Below are 23,181 nucleotides of genomic sequence, written 5' to 3' on the forward strand. Positions count from 1 at the left end.
TTGTAACAACCTGCCAGTGGAGGGGAAGAAATGACCGCCCTTGGAGAAGAAGGGGGAGCGGAGCCACCAGAGCAGAGACTGACGGACCCTGCAAGGGAGAACAATCTGACGATCGAGGGACAGAGGAGACCTTTTCCATCGAGAGAGAATCGCCAGTTGAAGGGTATGGCCTCCATAGTTGCCACCATCAGACCCAGGACTTCCATACAAGTGCGGATGGGGACTGAGACCTGGGTCCGAAGGGAGCGGACCCCCGACAGAAGCGCCAGATGTTTGTCCGGCGGGAGACAAACTCGGGCAGAGGCCGTGTTGAATCGAAGAGTTAGAGACTGGGTAGGACAGAGGACTGACTTGTCCCGCTTGACCATCCACCCGAAGCGATCCAGAGTGTGGAGAGTGATGTCCAGATTCTCCAGATTCTGGGCTCTGGTTGGAGCCTTGATGAGAAGGTCGTCCAGGTAAGGTATCATCGAGATTTCCCTCGACCGTAACAGGCCCATCACTGGCGCAAGGATCTTTGTAAAGACCTGGAAATATTGGCACATGGAGGTAGGCATCCTTGTCCACCGATGAAAGGAACTCACCTTGTTCCAGGGACGCCACCAAACGGAGAGATTCCATTCGGAAGTGGCGGATAAGAAGGTGACAGTTGAGACGCTTGAGGTCTAGGATTGGTCCCACAGAACCGTCCTTCTTGGGGACCACAAAAAGATTTGAATAGAAACCCCGAAACCGTTCCCCTGGAGGAACGGGAACGATAACCCCCTGGAGAAGCAGAGACTGGAGAGCCGCTCGAAACTGCTTCGCCAGAGGAGGAGACCGGGGGGCCCGGGATCGAAAAAAAATGATCCCTCGGAAGGGAGGCGAATTCGGTAACCGTTGGACACCACGTCCCTGACCCAAAAGTCCTGAATGTGTGAGGTGCAGATGTCCCAAAAAAGTAAGAGACGGCCCCCCACCCGAGAAGAAACCGCGGGTGGGGGCCTCACTTCATGCAGAAGTGGGTTTGCGGTTGCTTGATTTGGGCGCAAAATGGCCAGACCGGTTGGAGTCCGACTTCCAAGACGGGTGTGCCCGGAACGAGGGAGCCTTCTTGTCCCGCGAGGGAGCCTGCCCGGACCCTTTGCTGGAGCAAGAGGTCTGAAAGGACCGAAAGGAAAAGGACTTCCTTTGGGAAGTAGGGCGAGCCTTATTTTGAGGTAACATGGAACTCTTACCTCCCGTTGCCTCAGAGATAATCTCATCAAGGAGTTTGCCGAAAAGACGGCCGCCCATAAAAGGAAGCTCAGTGAGAGACCGTTTGGAAGCGGCATCCGCATTCCAAGCTTTAAGCCACATAGAGCGGCGGAGAGCCGCTAGGTGACCCACAGCAAAGGCAGAACAACGGGCTGACTGCATGGAAGCTGCACACAGGAAGTCCCCAGCTTTAGAGCATTGGAGAGCCAGAGCAGATAGATCCTCTGGGGGGGGGGGATCCCGCTAAGATATCCTGATGGAGCTTTTGGCACCACTCCTACAGAGCCTTGGACACCCATGTCGAGGCGAAGATGGGAAGAAGAGAAGAGCCAGCTTCTTCAGAGGCAAACTTCGCTAAGGATTCTACCTTCTTGTCCGTGGGATCCTTGAAGGCAGCGGCATCTGCCAGAGGCAGTGTAGTCGCCTTAGAGATCGGGGAGATTGGTGGATCCACTGAGGGAGGGGAAACCACCTTAGTGACAAAGTCCTTGTCAAATGGATAATGTTCTTGAATCGTCTTTATTCCCGGGAACCTCATGTCTGGATGTTTCCATGCGGATTCCAGAATGTCGTCAAAGTCAGCGTGAGAGCTGAACCTTGGAGGTGCTGGCTTAGCACGATGAAAGGATACTCCTGGAGTGACATCCGAAGATCCTGGGTCCTCTAAGTGAAAGGTGTCTCTTATGGCTGTCACCAATGAGTTCACCGTTGCAATTGAGTCCGAGCGGTCCTCTGAGTCAGATGCTCGGAAGCCTCGTCCACCAGTTGACCAGGAGAATGTGAACGAGTAGAGGCAGTCCTGGAGGGGGGCGACCCTGACCGGGTACGCGGCTCTGGAGTGGCAGAGTGGAGACTCCGAGAATGTCCTCTGAAGGAGCGTTGTTTGTGCCCAGATGACAGGTTGGGGGCGGGACCCACGAGGGGAATGCTCATTTCTATCTGAAGACTCAATGGAAGAGTCAGACGAGGCACCCCTAGTATGCTTGTGAGAGCGTGAAGTATGTGGAGACGAGGAGCCTGCCCTCTCAGAGGCCCTGCGCAGGGAAGACCCCTTCAAGGCGGACACCACTTCCCGGGAGGCCTCAGCCACCGAACGGGAGACTTGGGTCAAGTCAGCCATATACTGGGTCAGGGAAGAAACCCAGGCTGGTGGAGTGGTTGAACCCACCGGAACCGAAAGGGCATCAGGGGGTATCAGGGGGTACCAGGGGGTCTGGGGGAGCCGGCAGGGCAAGTGGGCTCGGTAGAGTCAGGCATTTTGGTACTACAGTGCTTACAGACAAAATAAGTCACTGACGTTCCAAGTTTCTGTTTAGAGGGAGGAACAGCTCTGGGTACGGACATTATGAGAGAAAAAGACAGGAACTTTCTCACCCTAGTCTGCAGTGAGGAGAACGGCTCCGTGCAGCTAGTGAGAGAAAAAGGCCAGCCAATAGAGGGGGGCACGCCTGCAGCAGAGGCACTAACTAATTGGCCCCCTTCTGACTGAAAATCGTGCCCACGGTGCTGATTGGAGGCTATTTCGTGCCTCAGAAGAGCTCCGACAGCCCTGTGGGCGAAGCTAAAGACAGGCCGAAAAGAAACTGTAATGGCACCCGCTCCTTGTCCCGGGCGCACATGTCAGTCGCATATGCGCTCTGGGAAACAGAGCGGGCGGCCAATACGCAGGCAGAGACTGCCGGAGAAAGCGAAAGTAAGCCAGCGCGGAGAGCGCCCGGCCCGTACCAGCGCCACGGCTGTCAGCCGCATATAAGGCGCTGCGGTCTAGTCCCAGTAACACACACACTCACAGTGAAAAACATAAAGTACATGCCCCCTCAGGTGCCACTGCTCCCCCAGAATAAAGTCCATCCCCAGTAAGCCAGCCTCATAACCTGAAAAGGTGGGCCAAAAACAGGGGTCTCCAGAGGTTGCAAGTCCGCACCTGAGGAGAAAAGGGGAAAGGGGGGGGGGGGGGTGGAAGTACTTACCTCAGTCAGAAGAACTTACCTAATGGGGTCTTCAGTGAATTCTTCAGTCAGCTTTAGTTACCTGCAACACGCCTGGCTGCTATGCGCGAGCGTGGCAAGCAGGAAAATACGGGGACCCGGACCCATGAGGTACCAACCCAGGCGCTGACCGTTGGCGAGGGGGTGAACAGTGCATATACGCAATGTCTGTGCCCCCTTACTCGCAATGGGGAAACAGGGAACCGGAGTCCCTGAGTCCCAACCTGAAAACAGAAAAGAAAAAGGAATAAAAAACTAACACGTCCATATACTAGAAAAACAAAAAATCTGAAGACCTGGTCTGGAGAATTCCAGACCATGTCCACCTCCTTCAGACACTAAGCTTAAACTGATTAGCTCAGGGCCTGAAGCTAAGTGTCACACCTCCTAGAGACAGCAGCATACACCCCACGGTCTGTGTCCCCTAATGGAGCCGATAGAGAATTTTTTTTGTTTTGTTTTTTTTTTTAAATCAACTGGTGCCAGAAAGTTAAACAGATTTGTAAATCAAAATGAAACAAAAATGTAGCCAGCACCTAGCCCAATACACAGATGCACGCTGCTGTGGCAAGTACAAGACATAATATAAATAATATATATATATATATATATATATATATATATATATATATATATATATATATATATATATATATATATATACATACACACACACATACATACACACACACATATATAAATAAAAGAGAGAGAGAATGGCAGCAGCACACTTGGTCAACAAAATGGAGGCTCTTAGCGCATTTTTTTTATCAAAATGTGTACCCCCCCCCCCCATCCACCACGTGGAGTTAGCCTCATATAGGATGGGACCCAAACATTCACTCACCTCAGGCTGGGCGACATGCTGGATCCACTAACAACCTAAAACCACCTCCTGTGAATTGAGGGAGGGGATGCACGGCTACAGAGGGAGCCACTCTAGTGGATCCAGCATGTCGCCCAGCCTGTGGTGAGTGAATGTTAGGGACCCATCCTATATGAAGTCACCTCCACGTAGTGGATGGGGGACACTCCATTTTGTTGACCAAGTGTGCTGCTGCCATTTTTTTTTTTTTTTTTTTATAAGATTTGTAAATCACTTCTATTAAAAAATCTTAACCCTTCCAGTACTTTTTAGGGGCTGTATACTAAAGAGAAATCCAAAAAGAAATGCATTTCCTGTGATGTCATGACCACAGTGCTCTCTACTGACCTCTGCTGTCCATTTTAGAAACTGTCCATAGAAGAATATGTTTGCTATGGGGATTTTCTTCTTCTCTGGACAGTTCCTAAAATGGACAGCAGAGGTCAGCAGAGAGCACTGTGGTCAGGACATCACAGGAAATGCCTTTCTTTTTGGGTTTCTCTTTAGTATACAGCCCCTAAAAAGTACTGGAAGATTAAGATTTTTTAATAGAAGTGATTTACAAATCTGTTCAACATTCTGGCACCAGATGATAAAAAAAAATAAAAAGTTTTCCACCGGAGTACCCCTTTAATCCCAGCTTCAGCTGTTAAAAAAAATCTTCCCATGCACCCTCCCCCCTGCAAAATTGTTCTTAACAGCCATGTCTTGCTGTAGTAACACAATTGGCTGCAATTGGCTTACTGAACTTTGCCACCGACCGTTCACTAGCCAAAAATGGAAACAGATCAGCGGGATTTTAAAGGGGTACTCTGTTAGTAGACATTAGGGCTGAAAGATATGGGGAAAATGTGCGATTGTGATTTTGGGCCTAAATATTGCGATTTCGATATGCGATGCGATATAATAAAAAAAAAAAAAAAAAAAATGGTGAAATCCCCCCCCCCCCCATGTCCAATTGCCACAATTACCTACTCATTTTATGCCCACCGCGTATTTCACATCTCCCCCTTGTCACATTCTCCTGCCCCCCCCTTGTCACATCCCCTTCTGTCACAACCGCCCCCCTCCCCCTCCTTAACACTCTTGTATTCTTGCCAATCACTGGCTTGACACATGACACCACTGCGGCCAGTGATTGGCTGAAAAGGGAAAGGTCCTACTGCCTGTACTAAGGAGAGAGGAAACTCTTCTGCAGGTAGACGAATCTGCAGGGACCGGGACTAGGTGAGCAAATTTTTTTTTCTCGTTTTTCTCCCTGCGCCCCTTAGCTCAGTGTTTTTCTAGCAGGGGGCCTCCAGCTGTTGTGAAACTACTACTCCTAGCATGCCCGGACAGCCTTTGCCTGTCCGGGCATGCTAAGAGTTGTAGTTTTGCAATGACTGGAAGCCCCCTGGTTGGGAAACACTGACTTTTAGTATTTAAATTAGTTTTTACCTGCTCTGGCCGGCCCAGCCATGGGAGCCAGCCCAAGCAGATAATCGCATGTTATCCCGGGGGGCCGTATCGCTATATCGCAAAAATCGCGATTCGATTGCTTTTGCGATATATCGTGCAGCGCTACTAGACATCTTATCCCCTATCCAAAAGGGTTCGGGAGGCCATGGTCATGACGTCACGCCTCCCGAACACAGCGTTCTCAACATAATGTTCAGAACGCAGAGTGTCTGCATGGAGATTGTGTGTGTGTGTGTGTGTGTGTGTGTGGGGGGGGAGGGGGTGTCGGACATCTTATCCCCTATCCTTTGTATAGGGATAAGTTGTCTAGAAAAGCAGTACCCCTTTAAACCCTGTGTTCTCTGCATGATTTTTGTCAAGTTCTCGCGATCTCCTGCACGGGGCGATGGCTTTGCTGTGGCTCTTAAGTGCAGGAGGCATGCTGGCCGCAGCATGAAGCCACGGTCAACATGCCTCCTCCATGTAGTTCTATGGGAGAGGCAGCGTTCGTGCCTCCCCACCTCTTCCATAGAGCTGTATGGGGAGGGGGCGTACTGACCTCAGTGCGGTCGACGCTACGCACATTAGCTGCAGCGCGGCAATGCCGGGGCCCCAATCGGAAGATCTCGCGGGGGTGGGGGGGGGGGGGGGGGTGGGAGGGGGTTAGCATGTGGTTCCAGCAGTCAGAACCCCCCCTCCCCCCCGCAATCAAACACTTCTCCCCCCCTGGATAGGGGATAAGTGTGTTTAGGTTGTAGATGTCCTTTAAAAGCATGTTAGTGCCTGCAATAAATATATTGCTACCCCGAAAGATCGCAGCTGATCGACAGTGGTTATTGTCAGGGAACACAGCAAAGTAGCTCAAACTAAGCTATGGCCAATATGTCTAAGGTCTTCAACATGCTGGTACCATTTTCTCACCTGCGCTGGATTTGTCTGGCAAAGTTGTTGCTGGAGGCCGAGCAGGGAAACTGCACGGCTTCACTGTGAAGGGTAGCATTCCGGAACAGGTCGCAGAAGTTTTCAAACAGCTCCAGCAGCTCATTAGATGTGTTCTCAAAGACTGCAATAACTTCTGTAGTGACCATATTATATACCACAAAGAAGGATGGCTGAGAAAAGACAAAACATACAAGACCAGAATAAAACATTCAGGAATAATCATTTACCATACTGTACTGAGTGACATTTTCTTCCTCACCTTTCTATTTCTTCTATCAGGTACTAACAAACAAGCGTCCTCAAAAATAGATTCAATGAGTTCCAAAACTCTAAAAAGGTGCCAGGAACATTAGAGTAATGTCACTGGACACTGGGGATTTTTAAGGCAGGACATCTCTGAGGTCAATGATTTGATGAGCGTGTCATCACCAAACCCAGTATCACCAGACACTGAGAACCGGAGATCTGTTATTCTGCCAGCATCTCATTGTTCTATGGCACTTGAGTAGGATCACAGGAGAAAGACAGGATTATAGTACAGCCTAGGGCTGGGCGGTATACCGGTTCATACCGAATACCAATTTTTTTTTCCTGCAAGATATGAATTTTTCCCATACCGCAATACCGGTTGGGCCCCTTACACACCCCCCCCCCCCCCCGAATTAATGAATTATGAGCCACAGCGTGCTGTCCCCACATCAGGGAACTAATCATATGTGACCCGCGGCCGCTGCTCTGCTTCTCTTCCCTCCCCCCCCCCCCCCAAATGAATTATCATCTACTAGCGCTGCTTCTCTCCCCCCAAAAAAAATTATTAGCCACTGCACTGTATTGTACTATCCTGTGCCCAGGCTGCAAAAATAAACAAAATAAACTTTCTCACCTTCCTACGTTCCCCCGGTAATGGCAACGTCACAGAGCCATCAGCCTATCACCGGCCGCAGCGATGTCCCGCCTTGGTCGGTGATAGGCTGAGCCTACTGTTATGTAAGGAGCCGTACGGCTTCTTACATGACAATGCGCTCAGCTTATCACCGGCCGAGGTGGGACATTGCTGCAGCCAGTGATACGTTGATTGCTCTGTGACGTTCCCATCCCCTGGAAGCAGCAAGAGGACCAGCGGAGGGACCATGATGCCGGTATCGGAGCAACGGGAGAACGTAGGAAGGCGAGTGAAGGTTTATTTTGTTTAATTTTTGCAGCCCGGGCACAGGATAGTACAGTGCAGCGGCTGATAATTAGGAGGTGACCAGTGCACAGATGGGAGTGACTAGTTGGTAAAGAGGCTGAGCTGAACTCTAGCAGCCAAGGGGAACGGCCAGTGGGATCCAAACTCTATGTTGCATATCTTCCAGGGTCAAGCGCCCTCTACGACCATTTCCTTACTTTATACCCGAAATCCTGCTGACTGGTCTGATTTAAGTTTATGGCTGTAATTGTTATGGTAATAAAATTATGTGATCAGCCCTTTTTTTCCAGCAATTTTCGACAATACTTCCTAACTGCAAAAAGCATTTTTGAGAGCTATAGTTTTTTGCTACAGGCCAGTAAAACAAAGTACGGCCCAAATCCAAAAACCATCTGAAAACAGATATGCAAATCAGCGGTCATTTGATTTTTTTTTGGGGGGGAAAAAAAAAGTGTGCTTAAAAGCTCTCACATTTTATTTTAGCCCCTTACAGACACCCTTGCATCCTGGTACTTAAGGACGCAGGGAGTACCTGTACGCCCTGGTCCCGTTACCAGGGTTTTAAGTGTTCTCACGAGCGGAGAACGCTTTAAATCCGGTGGGTCCTGACTGTTATCAGCATACAAGACCCCGGGTCGATGCCGGGCATCATCGATCATGCTGATACCCGGCATTAACCCCTTAACGACGCAGGACGTATATTTACGTCCTGCGCCGGCTCCCGCGATTTGAAGCAGGATCGCGCCGCAATCCCGCATCATATTGCGTCGGTCCCGGCGCTCATCAATGGCCGGGACCCGCGGCTAATACCACACATCGCCGATCGCGGCGATGTGCGGTATTAACCCTTTAGAAGCGGCGGTCAAAGCTGACTGCCGCTTCTAAAGTGAAAGTGAAATCGCAGCGTCCCGAACAGCTGACAGGACACCGGGAGGGCCCCTACCTGCCTCCTCGGTGTCCGATCGACGAATGACTGCTCCGTGCCTGAGATCCAGGCAGGAGCAGTCAAGCGCCGATAACACTGATCACAGGCGTGTTAATACACGCCTGTGATCTGTGTAAAAGATCAGTGTGTGCAGTATTATAGGTCCCTATGGGAGCTATAACATTGCAAAAAAAGATTTTAAAAAAAAAATGTTAAAGGTCAATTAACCCCTTCCCTAATAAAAGTTAGAATCACCCCCCTTTTCCCATAAAAAAAAAAAAACAGTGTAAAAAAAAATAAAAACAAACATATGTGGTATCACCGCGTGCGTAAATGTCCGAACTATAAAAATAGATCTTTAATTAAACCGCACGGTCAATGGCGTACACGCAAAAACATTTTTGGTCACTTTTTATACCATTAAAAAATGAATAAAAAGTGATCAAAAAGTCCGATCAAAACAAAAATCATACCGATAAAAACTTCAGAGAACGGCGCAAAAAATTAGTCCTCATACCGCCCTGTACGTGGAAAAATAAAAAAGTTATAGGGGTCAGAAGATGACATTTTTAAACGTATACATTTTCCTGCATGTAGTTATGATTTTTTCCAGAAGTACGACAAAATCAAACCTATATAAGTAGGGTATCATTTTAACCGTATGGACCTACAGAATAATGATAAGGTGTAATTTTTACCGAAATATGCACTGCGTAGAAACGGAAGCCCCCAAAAGTTCCAAAATTGCGTTTTTTCTTCGATTTTGTCGCACAATGATTTTTTTTTTCCGTTTCGCCGTGCATTTTTGGGTAAAATGACTAATGTCACTGCAAAGTAGAATTGGCGACGCAAAAAATAAGCCATAATATGGATTTTTAGGTGGAAAATTGAAAGGGTTATGATTTTTAAAAGATAAGGAGGAAAAAACTAAAGTGCAAAAACGGAAAAACCCTGAGTCCTTAAGGGGTTAAACCTTAAGATGCCGCAATCAAAGTTGATCGCGGCGCCTAAAATGTGATGCTGATCGGGACCATCGTAGTGTCACGATCAACTGAGAGGATGGCGGGAGGGCCATTACCTGCCTCATTGCCGTCCAATCAGTTCAGCCATGCAGGCTGGAGCAGCAAAACACCGATAACACTGATCAATGCTGAGCCAAAGCTTAGCATTGAACAGTGTATGCAATCAAAAGATTGCATGGTATAGCCCCCTATGGGGGCAAAAAAAGAAGTAAAAGTTAATAAATGTGAATAAGCCCCTCCCCTAATAAGTATTAATCACCCTCCATTCCCCATTAAAAAAAAATAATAATGTAATAAAAAAAAAAAGAATCATATGTGGCATCGCCGCGTGCGTAAATGTCCAAACTATTAAAATATAAGGTTAGCTAAACTGCACAGTCGATGGCGTACATGTAAAAAAATACCAAAGTCCAAAATTGTGCATGTTTTGGTCACTTTCATGGCACACATTATTTTTGTTTCACTGCAGATTATGTTATAAGTAAAATAACCAATGTAATTGCAAAAGTACAAAAAGAAAATTATGATTTTTAGAAGGGGGAGGAGGAAAAAACAAAAATGCACAAACAAAAATTTGCTCGGTCCTTAAAGGGGTATTCCAGGCGAAAACATCTTATCCCCTATCGAAAGGATAGGGGATAAGATGTCTGATCGCGGGGGGGGCCCCCCATCACTGGGACCCCCCGCAATCTCCCTGCAGCAGCCCACATTCTATGCATAGCTGCGTCTGAAGTTTTGGAAACCTCGGGGTTTCCGAGAAGGGGACGTAACATCATGCCACGCCCCCTCCATTCATGTCTATGGGAGGGGGCATGGCGCCAAGTCCCCGTCCCGGAAGCCCGGAGGTTTCCGAAACTTCAGATGCAGCTACGCATGGAATGCGGGCTGCTGCAGGGAGATCGCAGCCCCCCCCCCCCCCCCACCATCAGACATCTTATCCCCTATCCTTTCGATAGGGGATAAGATGCATTTGCCCGGAATACGTTAGGCAGTAATCATTTTACATTATTATTATTGTATTGTTCTTATTTTGGTGCACATTTTCATATAATATCATCAGTAAAGATGTTGCTCAATTTCTCCTTTGGAGCTTGCATATTTAAACATGATTCCCGACCCAATAGTGCCCACCCCAAACTTCCTGAAGTTCTAAAATATTAACAATTCCACTTTCCAGAACCAACCACTGGTCTTTAACATTTGCATGTTTACAAATTTTTTACTTACAAAATCTTCCAGCAAGTAGTATTCACTCCTTTTTTTAAACCTAAAATTTTAAAAGTTGCTAAGAGCTTTTCATGTGTACTTTGCATGCTAGAATTTATAGACAAAATGACAGGGAGGGCACAAAGTAAAATAATAGCTTTTATACAACCAAAGTGGTTTATAAAGTCCAAATGCTGATTTATAGTTTCCCCTTTAGTATTTAAGGCTCCTTGGGGTGGTACAAACAGTTAGGACTAGAAAAACTAAAGTGACAATCCTCCTCCAAAAGAAAAAAAAAAGAACATTTCTTAATAATGAGTGCAACCTATCAGAAGGCAAAACAGTTACATAATATATTAGGAACATTTCACTTTTTTGAATTTGAATTGGTTATGTCCCTGTAGCACTTATGTCTTAGGCATCCAAAACAAACAGCTTGAAGGGGTACTCCGGCCCTAAGACATCCCCTATCCTTTAGATAGGGGATAAGATGTCTGATCGCAGGGGGCCCGCCAAAGGGGACCCCCGCAATCTCTCATGCAGACACCCACCTGTGGCAGCTGCACAGAGCGATGTTCACTCCGTGTCTGAAGGGTCACGACTAGGGGGCCGGAGTTTCGTGATGCCATCATGCAACCTCCCATAGACTTGCATTGAGAGGGCAGGGGCAGACGTCACAAGGGAGCGGAGTCGTGATGTAAAAAAACTAGGAAAATAAGGGGGGGGGGGAAGAAATCGGGGTTGTCCAAGACACCCACGATCCCCCTGAAGGGATAGGAGTAAGGTGGCAGGGGTGCCACCCTTCCTATCCCTGCTATTGGTCGTTCAGAAGCGACAACCAATAACAGATCGGGGGCGGGGGTTAACATTCGGTTCCCCTGCTCTGCCCACCCACTTGTCTGGACAGAGCAGAAGAAGCGATGGTGAACGGCGCCGGAGGGCCACTTACCATTGGCGGCGGTGATCGGCGATGACGTGTGGCTGGCTCCCTGGTGCGGCGTGCTGCAGACTAAGGAAGCTGGTGAGTTGCCTAGCAACATCTGGAGGGCTACAGTTTGGAGACCACTATAAAGTGGTCTCTAAACTTTAACCCTCCAGATGTTGCAAAACTGTGGCCCTCTAAATCATGCAAAACTACAACTCCCAGAATGCACTAAAAGCAAACGGCTTTCTCGCCATGCTGGGAGTTGTAGTTGCATACTTCCAGCTGTTGCATAACTACATCACCCAGTATGCCCTTCAGCGATCAGTACATTCTGGGAGTTGTAGTTTTGAAACAGCTGTAGACACACTAGTTGGAAAATACTGAGTTAGATAAAAGAACTTAACTGAAGGTTTCCCAACCAGTGTGCCTCTGGCTGTTGCAAAAGTACAACTCCCAGCATCCACGGTCAGTGCATGCTGGGAGTTGTAGTTTTGCAACAGCTGGAGGTTTGTCCCCCATGAGAATGTACATGGTACATTCACCCAAGCGGGTATACAGCAAGTTTCCTGCTTCAAGTTTGAGCTGTGGCTAATTTCCTGCCGCAGCGCAAACTCCTAGCGGGAAACTCACCGTAAACCCCCCGCCTGTGTGAATGTACCCTAAAAACACTACACTAAACACATAATAAAGGGTAAAACACTACATATACACCCCCTTACACTGCCCCCCCCCCCTCCCCCAATAAAAATGAAAACGTATTGTACGGCAGTGTTTGCAAAACGGAGCTTCCAGCTGTTGCAAAACAACAACTCCCAGCATTTCCGGACAGCTACTGACTGTCCAGGCCGGCTGGGAGTTTAGCAACAGCTGGAGGCACCCTGTTTGGGAATCACCGGGATAGAATAACCCTATGTCCACCCCTATGCAATCCCCAATTTAGTCCTCAAATGCGCATGGAGCTCTCTGAGTTTGGAGCCCTGTCGTATTTCAAGGAAACAGTTTAGGGCCATATATGGGGTATTTCCATACTCGGGAGAAATAGAGTTACAAATTTGGGGGGGTGGCTTTTTCTCCTTTTACCCCTTATGAAAAGGAAAAGTTGAGGTCTACATCAGCCCGTTAGCGTAAAAAAAAAATAAAAAATTTTACATTAACATGCTGGTGTTGCCCCATACTTTTTATGGTGAGCCTTAACACCCCACAGGTATTTGACAAATTTTCATTACATTTTTTAACTAAAATGCTGGCATTACCCTACATTTTTCATTTTCACAAGGGAAAATAGGAAAAAAAAAGCCCCCCAAAATTTGTAACCCCATTTGTGGATGTAAAGTGCTCTGCGAGGGAACTACAATGCTCAGAAGAGAGGGAGCGCCATTGGGCATTTGTTGAGAAAATTTGGCCGGAATTGAAGGCCATGTGTGTTTACAAAGCCCCCATAGTGCCAGAACTATGGACCCCCCACATGTGACCCCATTTTGGAAACAACACCCCTCACGGAATGTTATAAGGTGTACAGTGAGTATATAAGCCCCACAGGTGTCTGAAAGATTTTTGGAACAGTGGTCTGTGAAAATGAAAAACTTAAATTTTTCATTTGCACAGCCCACTGTTTCAAAGACCTGTCAAATGCCAGTGGGGTGTAAATGCTCACTGCATCCCTTATTAAATTCTGTGAGGGGGTGCAGTTTCCAAAATGGGATCACATTTACAAAGCACCACGGGGGGCTTTGTAAATGCACAAGGCCCCTGACTTCTATTCCAACCAAATTCTCTCTCCAAAAGCTCAATGGCGCTCCTTCCCTTCTGAGTGCACCAGCAGAGAACTTTATGTTCACACATGGGGTATTCCCATACAAATTTTGGGGGGCATTTTCTCCTATTACCCCTTGTAAAAATGTAAAATTTGGGGAAAAACCAGCATTTTATTGAATTTTTTTTTCCCCTTAATTTACACATCCAACTTTAACGAAAAGTCATCAATCACCTGTGGGGTGTTAAGGCTCACTGTACCCCTTGTTACGTTCATTGAGGGGTGCAGTTTCCAAAATAGCATGCCATGTGTTATTTTTTGCTGTTGTGACACATATGTGCTTCCTAAATGTGACATGCCCCCAAAAACCATTTCAGCTAAATTTGATTTCCAAAAGCCAAATGCAACTCCTTCTCTTCTGAGCATTGTAGTGTGCCCGCAGTGCACTTGATGACCACACATGGGGTATTTCCATACTCAGAAGAGATGGTGCTACAAATTTTGGGGGACATTTTCTCCTATTAACCCTTGCAAAAATGTACATTTTTTGGGGAAAAAAAAAAAAAACACATTTTAGTGGAAATATTTTTTTCATTGACAGAATTTAACAAAAAGTCGTCCAACACCTCTTGGGTGTTAAGGCTCACTGGACCCCTTGTTACGTTCCCTGAGGGGTGTAGTTTCCAAAATAGTATGCCATGTGTTTTTTTTTTTTTGCTCTCACACATGAGTTCTGGCACCATAGGGGCTTCCTAAATGTGATATGCCCCCCAAAAACCATTTCAGAAAACTCACTCTCCAAAATCCCATTGTCGCTCTTTACCTTGTGAGCCCTCTAGTGCACCCACAGAGCACTTGACATACACATGTGAGATATTTCCTTACTTGAGAGAAATTGGGTTACAAATTTTTTTTTTTTTTGGGGGGGGGGGGGGGATTTCTCTACTTTTACCTCTTGTAAAAATTCTAAAACTGGGTCTAAAAGAACATGAGTGTAAAAAAAAAACCAAGATTTTGAATTTTCTCCTTCACTTTGCTGCTATTCCTATGAAACACCTAAAGGGTTAACACACTTTCTGAATGTAATTTTGAATATTTTGAGGGGTGCAGTTTTTATAATGGGGTCATTTATGGGGTATTTCTAACATGTAGACCCCTCAAATCCACTTCAAAACTGAACTGGTCCCTGAAAAATTCTGATTTTGAAAATTTTGTGAAAAATTGGAAAATTGCTGCTGAACTTTGAAGCCCTCTGATGTCTTCCAAAAGTAAAAACATGTCAACTTTTTGATGCCAACATAAAGTAGACATATTTGTGAATCAATATATAATTTATTTGGAATGTCCATTTCCCTTATAAGCAAAGAGTTTCAAAGTAAAAAAATCCAAAGTTTTCTAATTTTCTTCACATTTTGAATTTTTCACCAAGTAAAAAAGTATCAACAAAATTTTACCCCTCACAAAGTAGAATATGTCACGAGAAAACAATCTCGGAATCAGAATGAAAATAAAAGTATCCCAGAGTTATTAATGCTTTAAGTGACACTGGTCAGATGTGCAAAAAATGGCCGCGTCCTTAAAGTGAAAATGGTCTGGGTCCTTAAGGGGTTAAGGACAAGGACAATTGTATTTTTGCGTTTAAATTTTTTTCCTCCTCGCCTTTTAAAACCCATAACTCTTATATTTCCAACCATAGACCCATATGAAAGCTTGTTTTTTTTGCAAAACCAGTTGTACTTTGTAATGTCATTTTACCATAAAATGTACGGAGAACTCAAAAAAGTATTATTTGTTTGAGGAAATTTTAATAAAACCGCAATTTTGGAAATCTTGAGGTTTCGTTTTCACGCTGTAAACTTAACAGTAAAAATTATGTTTCCTTTATTCTGCGGGTCATTATAATTAAAATGATACCCATAATTATATACTTTTCTATTATTGTACTGCTTTTAAAAAATCTCATTTATTTACCAAATCAGTATGTTTAAAATCGCCCCATTTTGACCACCTCTAACTTTCATTTTTCATTATACGAGGATGTGTGAGGGCTCATTTTTTTGTCATGATCTGTAGTTTTCTTAGTACTATTTTTGTGTATATGTGACTATTTGACAGCTTTTTCTAAATTTTTTTGTGAATGTGACGTGACCAAAAAGCAGCATTTTTTTATTTTTTAAGTTTTCATCGTTCACCATATGTGGTCAATAACATTACATTTTGAAAGATCGGACATTTTTACGCACGTGGCAATACCAAATATGTTTTTTTTTATGCTTTTTTTGAGTAAAGTGGGGAAAAGGGTTATTTTTATTGGGGATTTTTCACATTTTTTTACTTTTATTTTTAACTAATTATGTCCCCATAGGGTACTATCCAAGCAATCATTATATTGCTAATACTGTTCAGTGCTATGCATAGGCATAGCACTGATCAGTATTATCAGCGATCTTCTGCTCTGATCTGCTGTAAGGCAGTTCAGAGCAGAAGACCCCGGGAGATCGGCAGAGGCAGGTGAATGGAACTACGGCCGCCATCTTAGCTGATCTGATCCCCGTGGGCGATCAGATCAGCAGTTTCAATAGCCGCACTGCCGCAGATGCCGTGATCTGTATTGATCACGGCGATGAGGGGTAAATTGTGGAAAAGAGCGCGATCGTTGCTGATGTCCGCCATTACCGGCGTCTCCCCAGCTGCTGATAGCAGCCGGGACAGGATGTGCATGACGCGAGCACCGCTCCGTTGCTCAGGGTCAAGTACCGGACGTAAATGTACGTCCTGGTGCGTTAAGTACCAGCGCATCAGGATGTACATTTATGTCCATTTTCCTTAAGGGGTTGAATACCTCTTTCCCGTAACAACACTCCAACACTCCTACAGCCGTTGGCTGTCCGGTCATGCTGGAAGTTGTAGTTTTGCAACAACTGGAGGCACTCTGGTTGGGAAGCACTGGTATAAACAAAGCACTTTCTGCCTTTGATATAATAGATTATAAGCAGGGCCTTTCCTCCTCGTTTGAATACATAAATAATAATAGATAGTTAATGTATACATCATAAAATATATCAAATCAATATACATTGTTATATTGTTCAATAAATAAAAAATAAAATGTAGATCAATCAACTTTTCAGTTATTTTTTTCTTTTACAGGGCATCAGAGCTGTGACAGGGGTTAGCCCCAAGTGGACAGTCAGGGGACCGGATGACATTTCTTCTTTGAGAATTGTGCACATAGAAATAAAGGGATGCAATGGAGAAGTGACAAGATGTGGTGCTCAGACATCCTGTATTACAAAAGGTAATTACAAAATGTATCATGTGATACCAGGGAACCTAATGTGAGGAGATTGATCTTCCCTTCCTAGATTCACATAAGCTCTCTTTGGCAGATTATAGGAAAGGTGTAATTGTATAAATAAAATCATGTTGTATTTGCATTTTTGACACCATAAACAATTATTCTGACCTTAAAGGAGAACTTTTGATACGGTAAATGCAAAACTCTGCCATCACTTTATGATCAGTGTGGGTTTGATCTCTGCGACCCCAAAAGTTGTCCCCATGAAGTTTTTTTCCCTGCAAATTGAGTGCCATTGAAGAGAATACGTTTGGCTGTAGTTCCTTGCACAACTTTGTGGGCATGGAATTCATGGGTGCATAAAAAAACAAAAAAAGGGACAGACACAGAGCTACAACACTATTGTGTTACCTTCATTCTCACAAACCATTGGGGTTAAATCCTCCACAATCATAAAATTATGCATATCCTAGAAATGTGCCACCACTTTATGAGATGAGAAACCCCTTTATTAAGATGGTACACTTTAGGCAGCTGTTGGCTGTCAGTTATTAGGATACCCCCAGACATATTGGATAGTTAGCTGGTCCTGATTACTAGGAACAAGCAGGAACTCAGCCACCATCTCTCTCCTTGCTGCATAAGACGACCTCAATAGACTTTCCCTAGACTGTCTCCTACCACTTGGAGAGAATCGCTTAACCAAGCGATTCTCCCTGCTTAATTTGGTGATCAGCGTAGGTCTCAGAACCCATACCCCATCCGATCAAATCTTTTGACATCTCCTCATGTCTTTTTTTGAAGCCACAGTGAAACTTTAACACCTTCAGGAAATTCATAACACTTTCAAATTTCAACCTACAGGCCCATATGAGGGCTTGTTTTTTGCTCCACCAATTTTACTTTGTAAGGTCATCAATCTGCAGAGAAACAAAAAATATATATATTTTTGTGGAGCAAAATTGAACAAAAAACGCCATTGTGTAACTGTTGGGGGTTTACAAATCTACGCAGAACACTTCTCAGTAAAAACGACACCTTATCTTTATTCTGAAGGTCCATATGATTAAAATGATACCCAAATTATATATGTTTAATTTTGTTTTACTTCTTTTAAAAATTATAACTTAAAATTAGCATGTTTAAAAATGGCCTCTTCTAACCACTAACTACTAACTCCTAACACCCAACCCCCCCCCCCCCCGTATACAGGGCCATATGAAGACTAATTTTTTTGCAACGTGGTCTGTAGTTTTCATTCATACCATTTTTGTTTTGATGGAAACATTCTCGCTTTTTATACATTTTTTGGGGTATACTAAGCGAGCAAAAATATGCAATTTGGTATTTTGGTATTTTTTTACATATATATCATTGAACGTGTGGTTTAACCCCATGGGGACAGAGCCCATTATAGCCCTAAGGACTAGGGATCGACCGATTATCAGTATGGCCGATATTATCGGTCGATAATCACGATTTTGGGCATTATCGGTATCGGCAATTATCTTGCCGATAAGCCGATAATGCCCCGCCCCCCCGCACCGCCACCGCCACCCCCTCGACCCGCCGCACCGCGTCGCACCCCCCACCGTGATGCTAGGCGGTATACTGGTATGGATTTTTTCCCATACCGTTATACCGGTCGGGCCCCTCCCCCACCCTCCGAGTGAATAAAAAAATTAAACTTACCCGTAATGGGGGTGGTCCAGGCCTTCCTTCATGTAGTGTCCGGGGGCGTTCCGGGTGGAGGGTGGTCCGGTCCGGGCTGTCCTTCTTCTCCCACGGTCTTCTTCTCCACTCCGGGCAGGCTCCGGCCTAGTACGCTGCATAGACGCCGCTACGCCGTGACGTCAGGTGCGTCGCTGCGCACGGGCGTCACTGCGCAGCGACGTCTATGCAGCGTACTAGGCCGGAGCCTGCCCGGAGTGGAGAAGAGGCCCGCCGGAGAAGGACAGCCCGGACCGGACCACCCTCCACCCGGAACACCCCCGGACACTACAGGAACGATGGATGGATGGCCCGGAGCACCCTGGCAGGTAGGGGAGAGAAACGGGTGGTGGCGGCGGCGGCCTATGGCCCCGCAAAAGCCACTGCAGATCATTGATTTAAAGCGCCCGCTTTAAATCAATGATCTGCAGCGGTGTCGCAGGGGGTTAAATAGCCGATAACTTATACCGGAATATCGGTATAAGTTATCGGCTATCGGCCCTAACCTGCACCGATTATCGGTATCGGCCCTAAAAAAAAAGATATCGGTCGATCCCTACTAAGGACGGGAGCATTTTTTGCACATCTGACCACTGTCACTTTATTATTAACTCTGGGATGCTTTTACTTATAAATTTCATTCCGAGATTTTTTTTTTCATGACATATTCTACTTTATGTTACTGGTAAATTTACGTCAATATTTGCATCATTTCTTGGTAAAAAATTCCAAAATTTCAGGAAAAATTTGAAAATATTGCATTTTTCTAACTTTGAAGCTCTCTGTTTGTAAGGAAAAGGGACATATCAAATAACTTACATATTGATTCACAAATACAATGGCCGACATTTATCATTGTCGTTAGACAGTTTTTTGTGTCTACAAAAGGCGCACGCAGGGTTTATTTGCACCTTTATTGGGCCTTTTGGTTTACACATTTCTGCAGATTTTTAGTTTTAATCCACTGATTTTGGCAATGCACATGATATGGAAGGGATTTATGAACTGTGCCTTTTTGTGAAAAGCTGCAAAGCCACTGAAAAGTCTCTGAAAACTACACCAGCCCAGACTTAGCTTTTTCGTGTATGTGAAGAGAGAAATTTCTGAAAATGTGACCTGCACAAAATTTATCAAATGCTCTGTGACCATTTAATAAATGTGGTACTCCTACACGTTACCAGCATACAAAAAAAAAGGTGTAGAAAAATGCTTCACTTACACTACAATGATAAATGCCGGCCATTATGTCTACTTTATGTTGTCATCATAAAGTTGACATGTTTTTACTTTTTGAAGACATCAGAGGGCTTCAAAGTATAGAAGCAGTTTTCCAATTTTTCATGAAAGTTTCAAAATCTCAATTTTTCAGGGACCAGTTCAGTTTTGAAGTGAATATGAGGGTCTTTATGTTGGAAATCCCCTATGATGGACCCCATTATGAAAACTGCACCCCTCAAAGTATTCAAAATGACATTCAAAAAGTTTGTTAACCCTATAGGTGTTTCACAGGAATAGCAGCAAAATGGAGGAGAAAAAAAATCAAAATGTTATTGTAGCCCCATTTTTTTTCATTTTTGCAAGGGGTAAAAAGGCCCCCCCCAAAACTTGCAATTAATTTTCTCTCGAGTAAGGAAATACCTCATATGTAGATGTAAAGTACTCTGTGGGTGCACTAGAGAGCTCAGAAGGGAAGGAGCGACATTGGGATTTTGGAGAGCGAATTTTGATGAAATGGTTTTTGGGGGCCATGTCCCATTTGTGATAGGGATCGACCGATATCGATTTTTTAGGGCAGATACCGATACTCTGTGGAGGTTAGGGCCGATAGACGATAATTTATACCGATATTTAGGTATAAGTTATCGGCTATTTATCTCCCCCCAGCGACACTGCTGCAGATCATTGATTTAAAGTGGGCGCTTTAAAATCAATGAACTGCATTGGCTTTTGCGGTGCCAGAGACCGCCGCCGCCACCCGCTTTTCTCCCCCTGCCTGTTCTGGGGTCCTCCTGAGTCCTATCACCACCACTGCGACCGCACAGCCATGGCCAGAGACCGCCGACACTGCTGCCTCATTGCCTCCCCCATTCCCGGTTTTATAATTACCTGTTCCCAGGGTCCACGCTACTTCTGGCTCTGGTGGCATCCTCCTGAGCTGTCACTGTGCGCACCGACGGTGACGTCGCGTTGAGGGCATCACTCGTCATTGCGCAGCGCAGCGCACAGCGTAACACAGGACGCTGCAGGAGCCAGGACCCCGGGAACATGTAATTGTAAAACCGGGAATGGGGGAGGCAATGGGGCAGTGGCGATCTCTGGTCGGGGCGGTGCGGTGGGGGGTGCAGCGAGGGGCATTAAGGTAATTGCCGATACCGATAATGTCCAAAATCGTGAATATTGGCCAATAATATCAGCCAAACCGATAATCGGTTGATCCCTAATTTAGGAAGCCCCCATGATGCCAGAACAGTAAAAAAATAAATAAATAAATAACACATGGCATACACTTTTTGAAACTACACCCCTCAAGAAACGTAACAAGGGGTATAATGAGCCTTAACGCCCCACAGGTGATTGACAAACTTTCCTTAAAGTGGGATGTGAAAATGAAAAATTTGATTTTTAATGCTAAAATGGAGTAATAGGAGAAAATGCCCCCCAAAATTTGTAACCCCATTTCTCCCGAGTAAGGAAATACCTCATATGTGGATGTAAAGTGCTCTGTGGGGGCACTAGAGGGCTCAGAAGGGAAAGAGCGACATTGGGCTTTTGGAGAGCGAATTTTGTTGAAATGGTTTTTTTTTTGGGGGGGGGGGGGGGCATGTCGCATTTATGAAGCCCCCATGGTGCCAGAACAGCAAAAAAAAACATATGGCATACTATTTTGGAAACTACACCCCTCAAAAAATGTAACAAGGGGTACAGTGAGCCTTAACACCCCTTATTACATTCCGTGAGGGGTGTAGTTTCCAAAATGGAGTCACACGTGGGGGGGTGCACTGTTCTGGCACCATGGGGGCTTTGTAAATGCACGTGGCTTTCAATTCCAGCCTCATTCGCTCTGGAAGGGAAAAGGGAAAAGTTCTGGAAGGGAAAATTGTTAACCAATGAAAAGACAACCCACTGGACTCCCACAAGTAAGGTTTAAATTAATACATTTATCTTACATTTTACCAATTCTTCCACAAAAACATGTAAAACATGGTGCCCACAGACTGGACTTCATTATCACTGTGAACTGTTCCAACCCCATAAAAGAATTTAGGAATTTCTTTATACCTGTACCTGTGATGGGTCGTTAACTCTTAATGTAACCACATCCTCACTAGTATACTTAATAAATAGGTGGCTTTCGTCCAGAAGTTGCATTTTCCACATTCTAAGTTGTCTCAATTGGTCAAAATACTGGAAAAATCGCCTTTTGGCCACTGCACTTCCATCACGCTCTGCTCTCTTCCATAGATAAACCAGAAGTCTGTGCTTCAATGAATTAATAAATGGCTCTTTGTATAAGTTTGCCATTCCAGTTTGAGTTTCCCGTTGAACTTCAGGGTAAACCGCTGACAATATTAAGAGGTCGTCCTCATAACAGAATCGTCCTATTGTCCGTACATCAATAAAGGTGCCTTCTGCAGTCACCTGAAAAACATGAATGGTTTGTTGCTGCACAGACAGAATAGCCAGAATGTTTTTATACAAGTAGAGGCCTTGGTTGTGTGAAAGAATAATTTTATCGCATTTAAAGGTCCTTGTGTCACAGAGTCTGCCCGTGTGCAGGTCTATTATGTGAAGGGAATAGTCTTCAAGGGGAGATCTTGGGTTGGGAGTGACAGATTCACTATTACGATAAATTTCATAAAAAGGTGGATACGGTTCCTCAGGAAGATAGGCTGCTGATCCCACAATGACATAACGGCAGTCATCAGTAAATAAGCTGCATTCTCTGTTCAAGTGCTCCCCATTAGAAGCCACATTAGTGATATGGAGGAGAACGAAAAATCGCTCAAACAGCCGCCCTCGAATGTTCACTGACCGCTGATCATTAGAATTTGCCAAAATTTCTCCCTCATATCCATTTAAAAGATCTTCAGCTGCCTGGCAGCCTTGATACTCATAAATTTCTAAGGAGGTTTGATCTGAGGAAAAGGCAATAAAGTATCTACCATCAGGGGAGAACTTGCGCAGAAAACAAGGAGGCTTTTCCACATTGACTACAGTGTAGTTAGGAAAGACATTCTGATGGAAAATGCGAACTTGGTGCCAGTGCGAACCAGGCTTTCCGGAACTGATTTTCCGACGTTCGAGGCGATGGATTACATTTTGGTTCTGAATTCTCCGAGGTCTGATAGTAGGGGCGTCATGGTCCATCTTAAACATAACTTCATCTGTATATAAAACAAAATAATAATAATTATGTGAATGTCAACAAAACCTAGACAATAGTAAAGATAGGTCACAAGAGACATTTCCTAACCATTAATTAATGTAGTTAACAGTTATGTAAAGGGGAGAGGTCAGCTGCTTTCCCTCCGCCAACTAAAATATATACAGCGGAGGAGGAGTCACATACGGGGTTGATAAATACAGCTGGACAAATTCTGTCCATTCAGTTTCTGATAAGAACAATAGGCAATTGCCAGCCCAATCAGGTGCACACTTTGCATGAATAAATGTTTAATGTTGGC

General features: G+C 45.0%; 1 protein-coding gene across 7 annotated transcripts in view; it reads right to left on the bottom strand.

Moving 5' to 3' along the window:
• DET1 (DET1 partner of COP1 E3 ubiquitin ligase) overlaps positions 1 to 23,181 on the bottom strand; it is an 80,472-nt gene that overhangs the window by 41,860 nt on the left and 15,431 nt on the right. For 6 of the 7 annotated variants that reach the window (XM_056571912.1, XM_056571905.1, XM_056571908.1 and 3 more), the window contains exons 2-3: positions 21,776 to 22,881; positions 6,448 to 6,638 (exon numbers count right to left, since the gene is read on the bottom strand). In XM_056571912.1, the coding sequence (XP_056427887.1) occupies positions 6,448 to 6,638; positions 21,776 to 22,873 (1,289 nt within the window). In that variant the 5' untranslated portion in view covers positions 22,874 to 22,881. The remainder of the gene's footprint in view (positions 1 to 6,447; positions 6,639 to 21,775; positions 22,882 to 23,181) is intronic. The other variant, XM_056571911.1, reaches the window with a different exon arrangement.

Source organism: Hyla sarda, chromosome 4 (genome assembly GCF_029499605.1).
Source record: "Hyla sarda isolate aHylSar1 chromosome 4, aHylSar1.hap1, whole genome shotgun sequence".
Lineage (NCBI taxonomy): Eukaryota > Metazoa > Chordata > Amphibia > Anura > Hylidae > Hyla > Hyla sarda.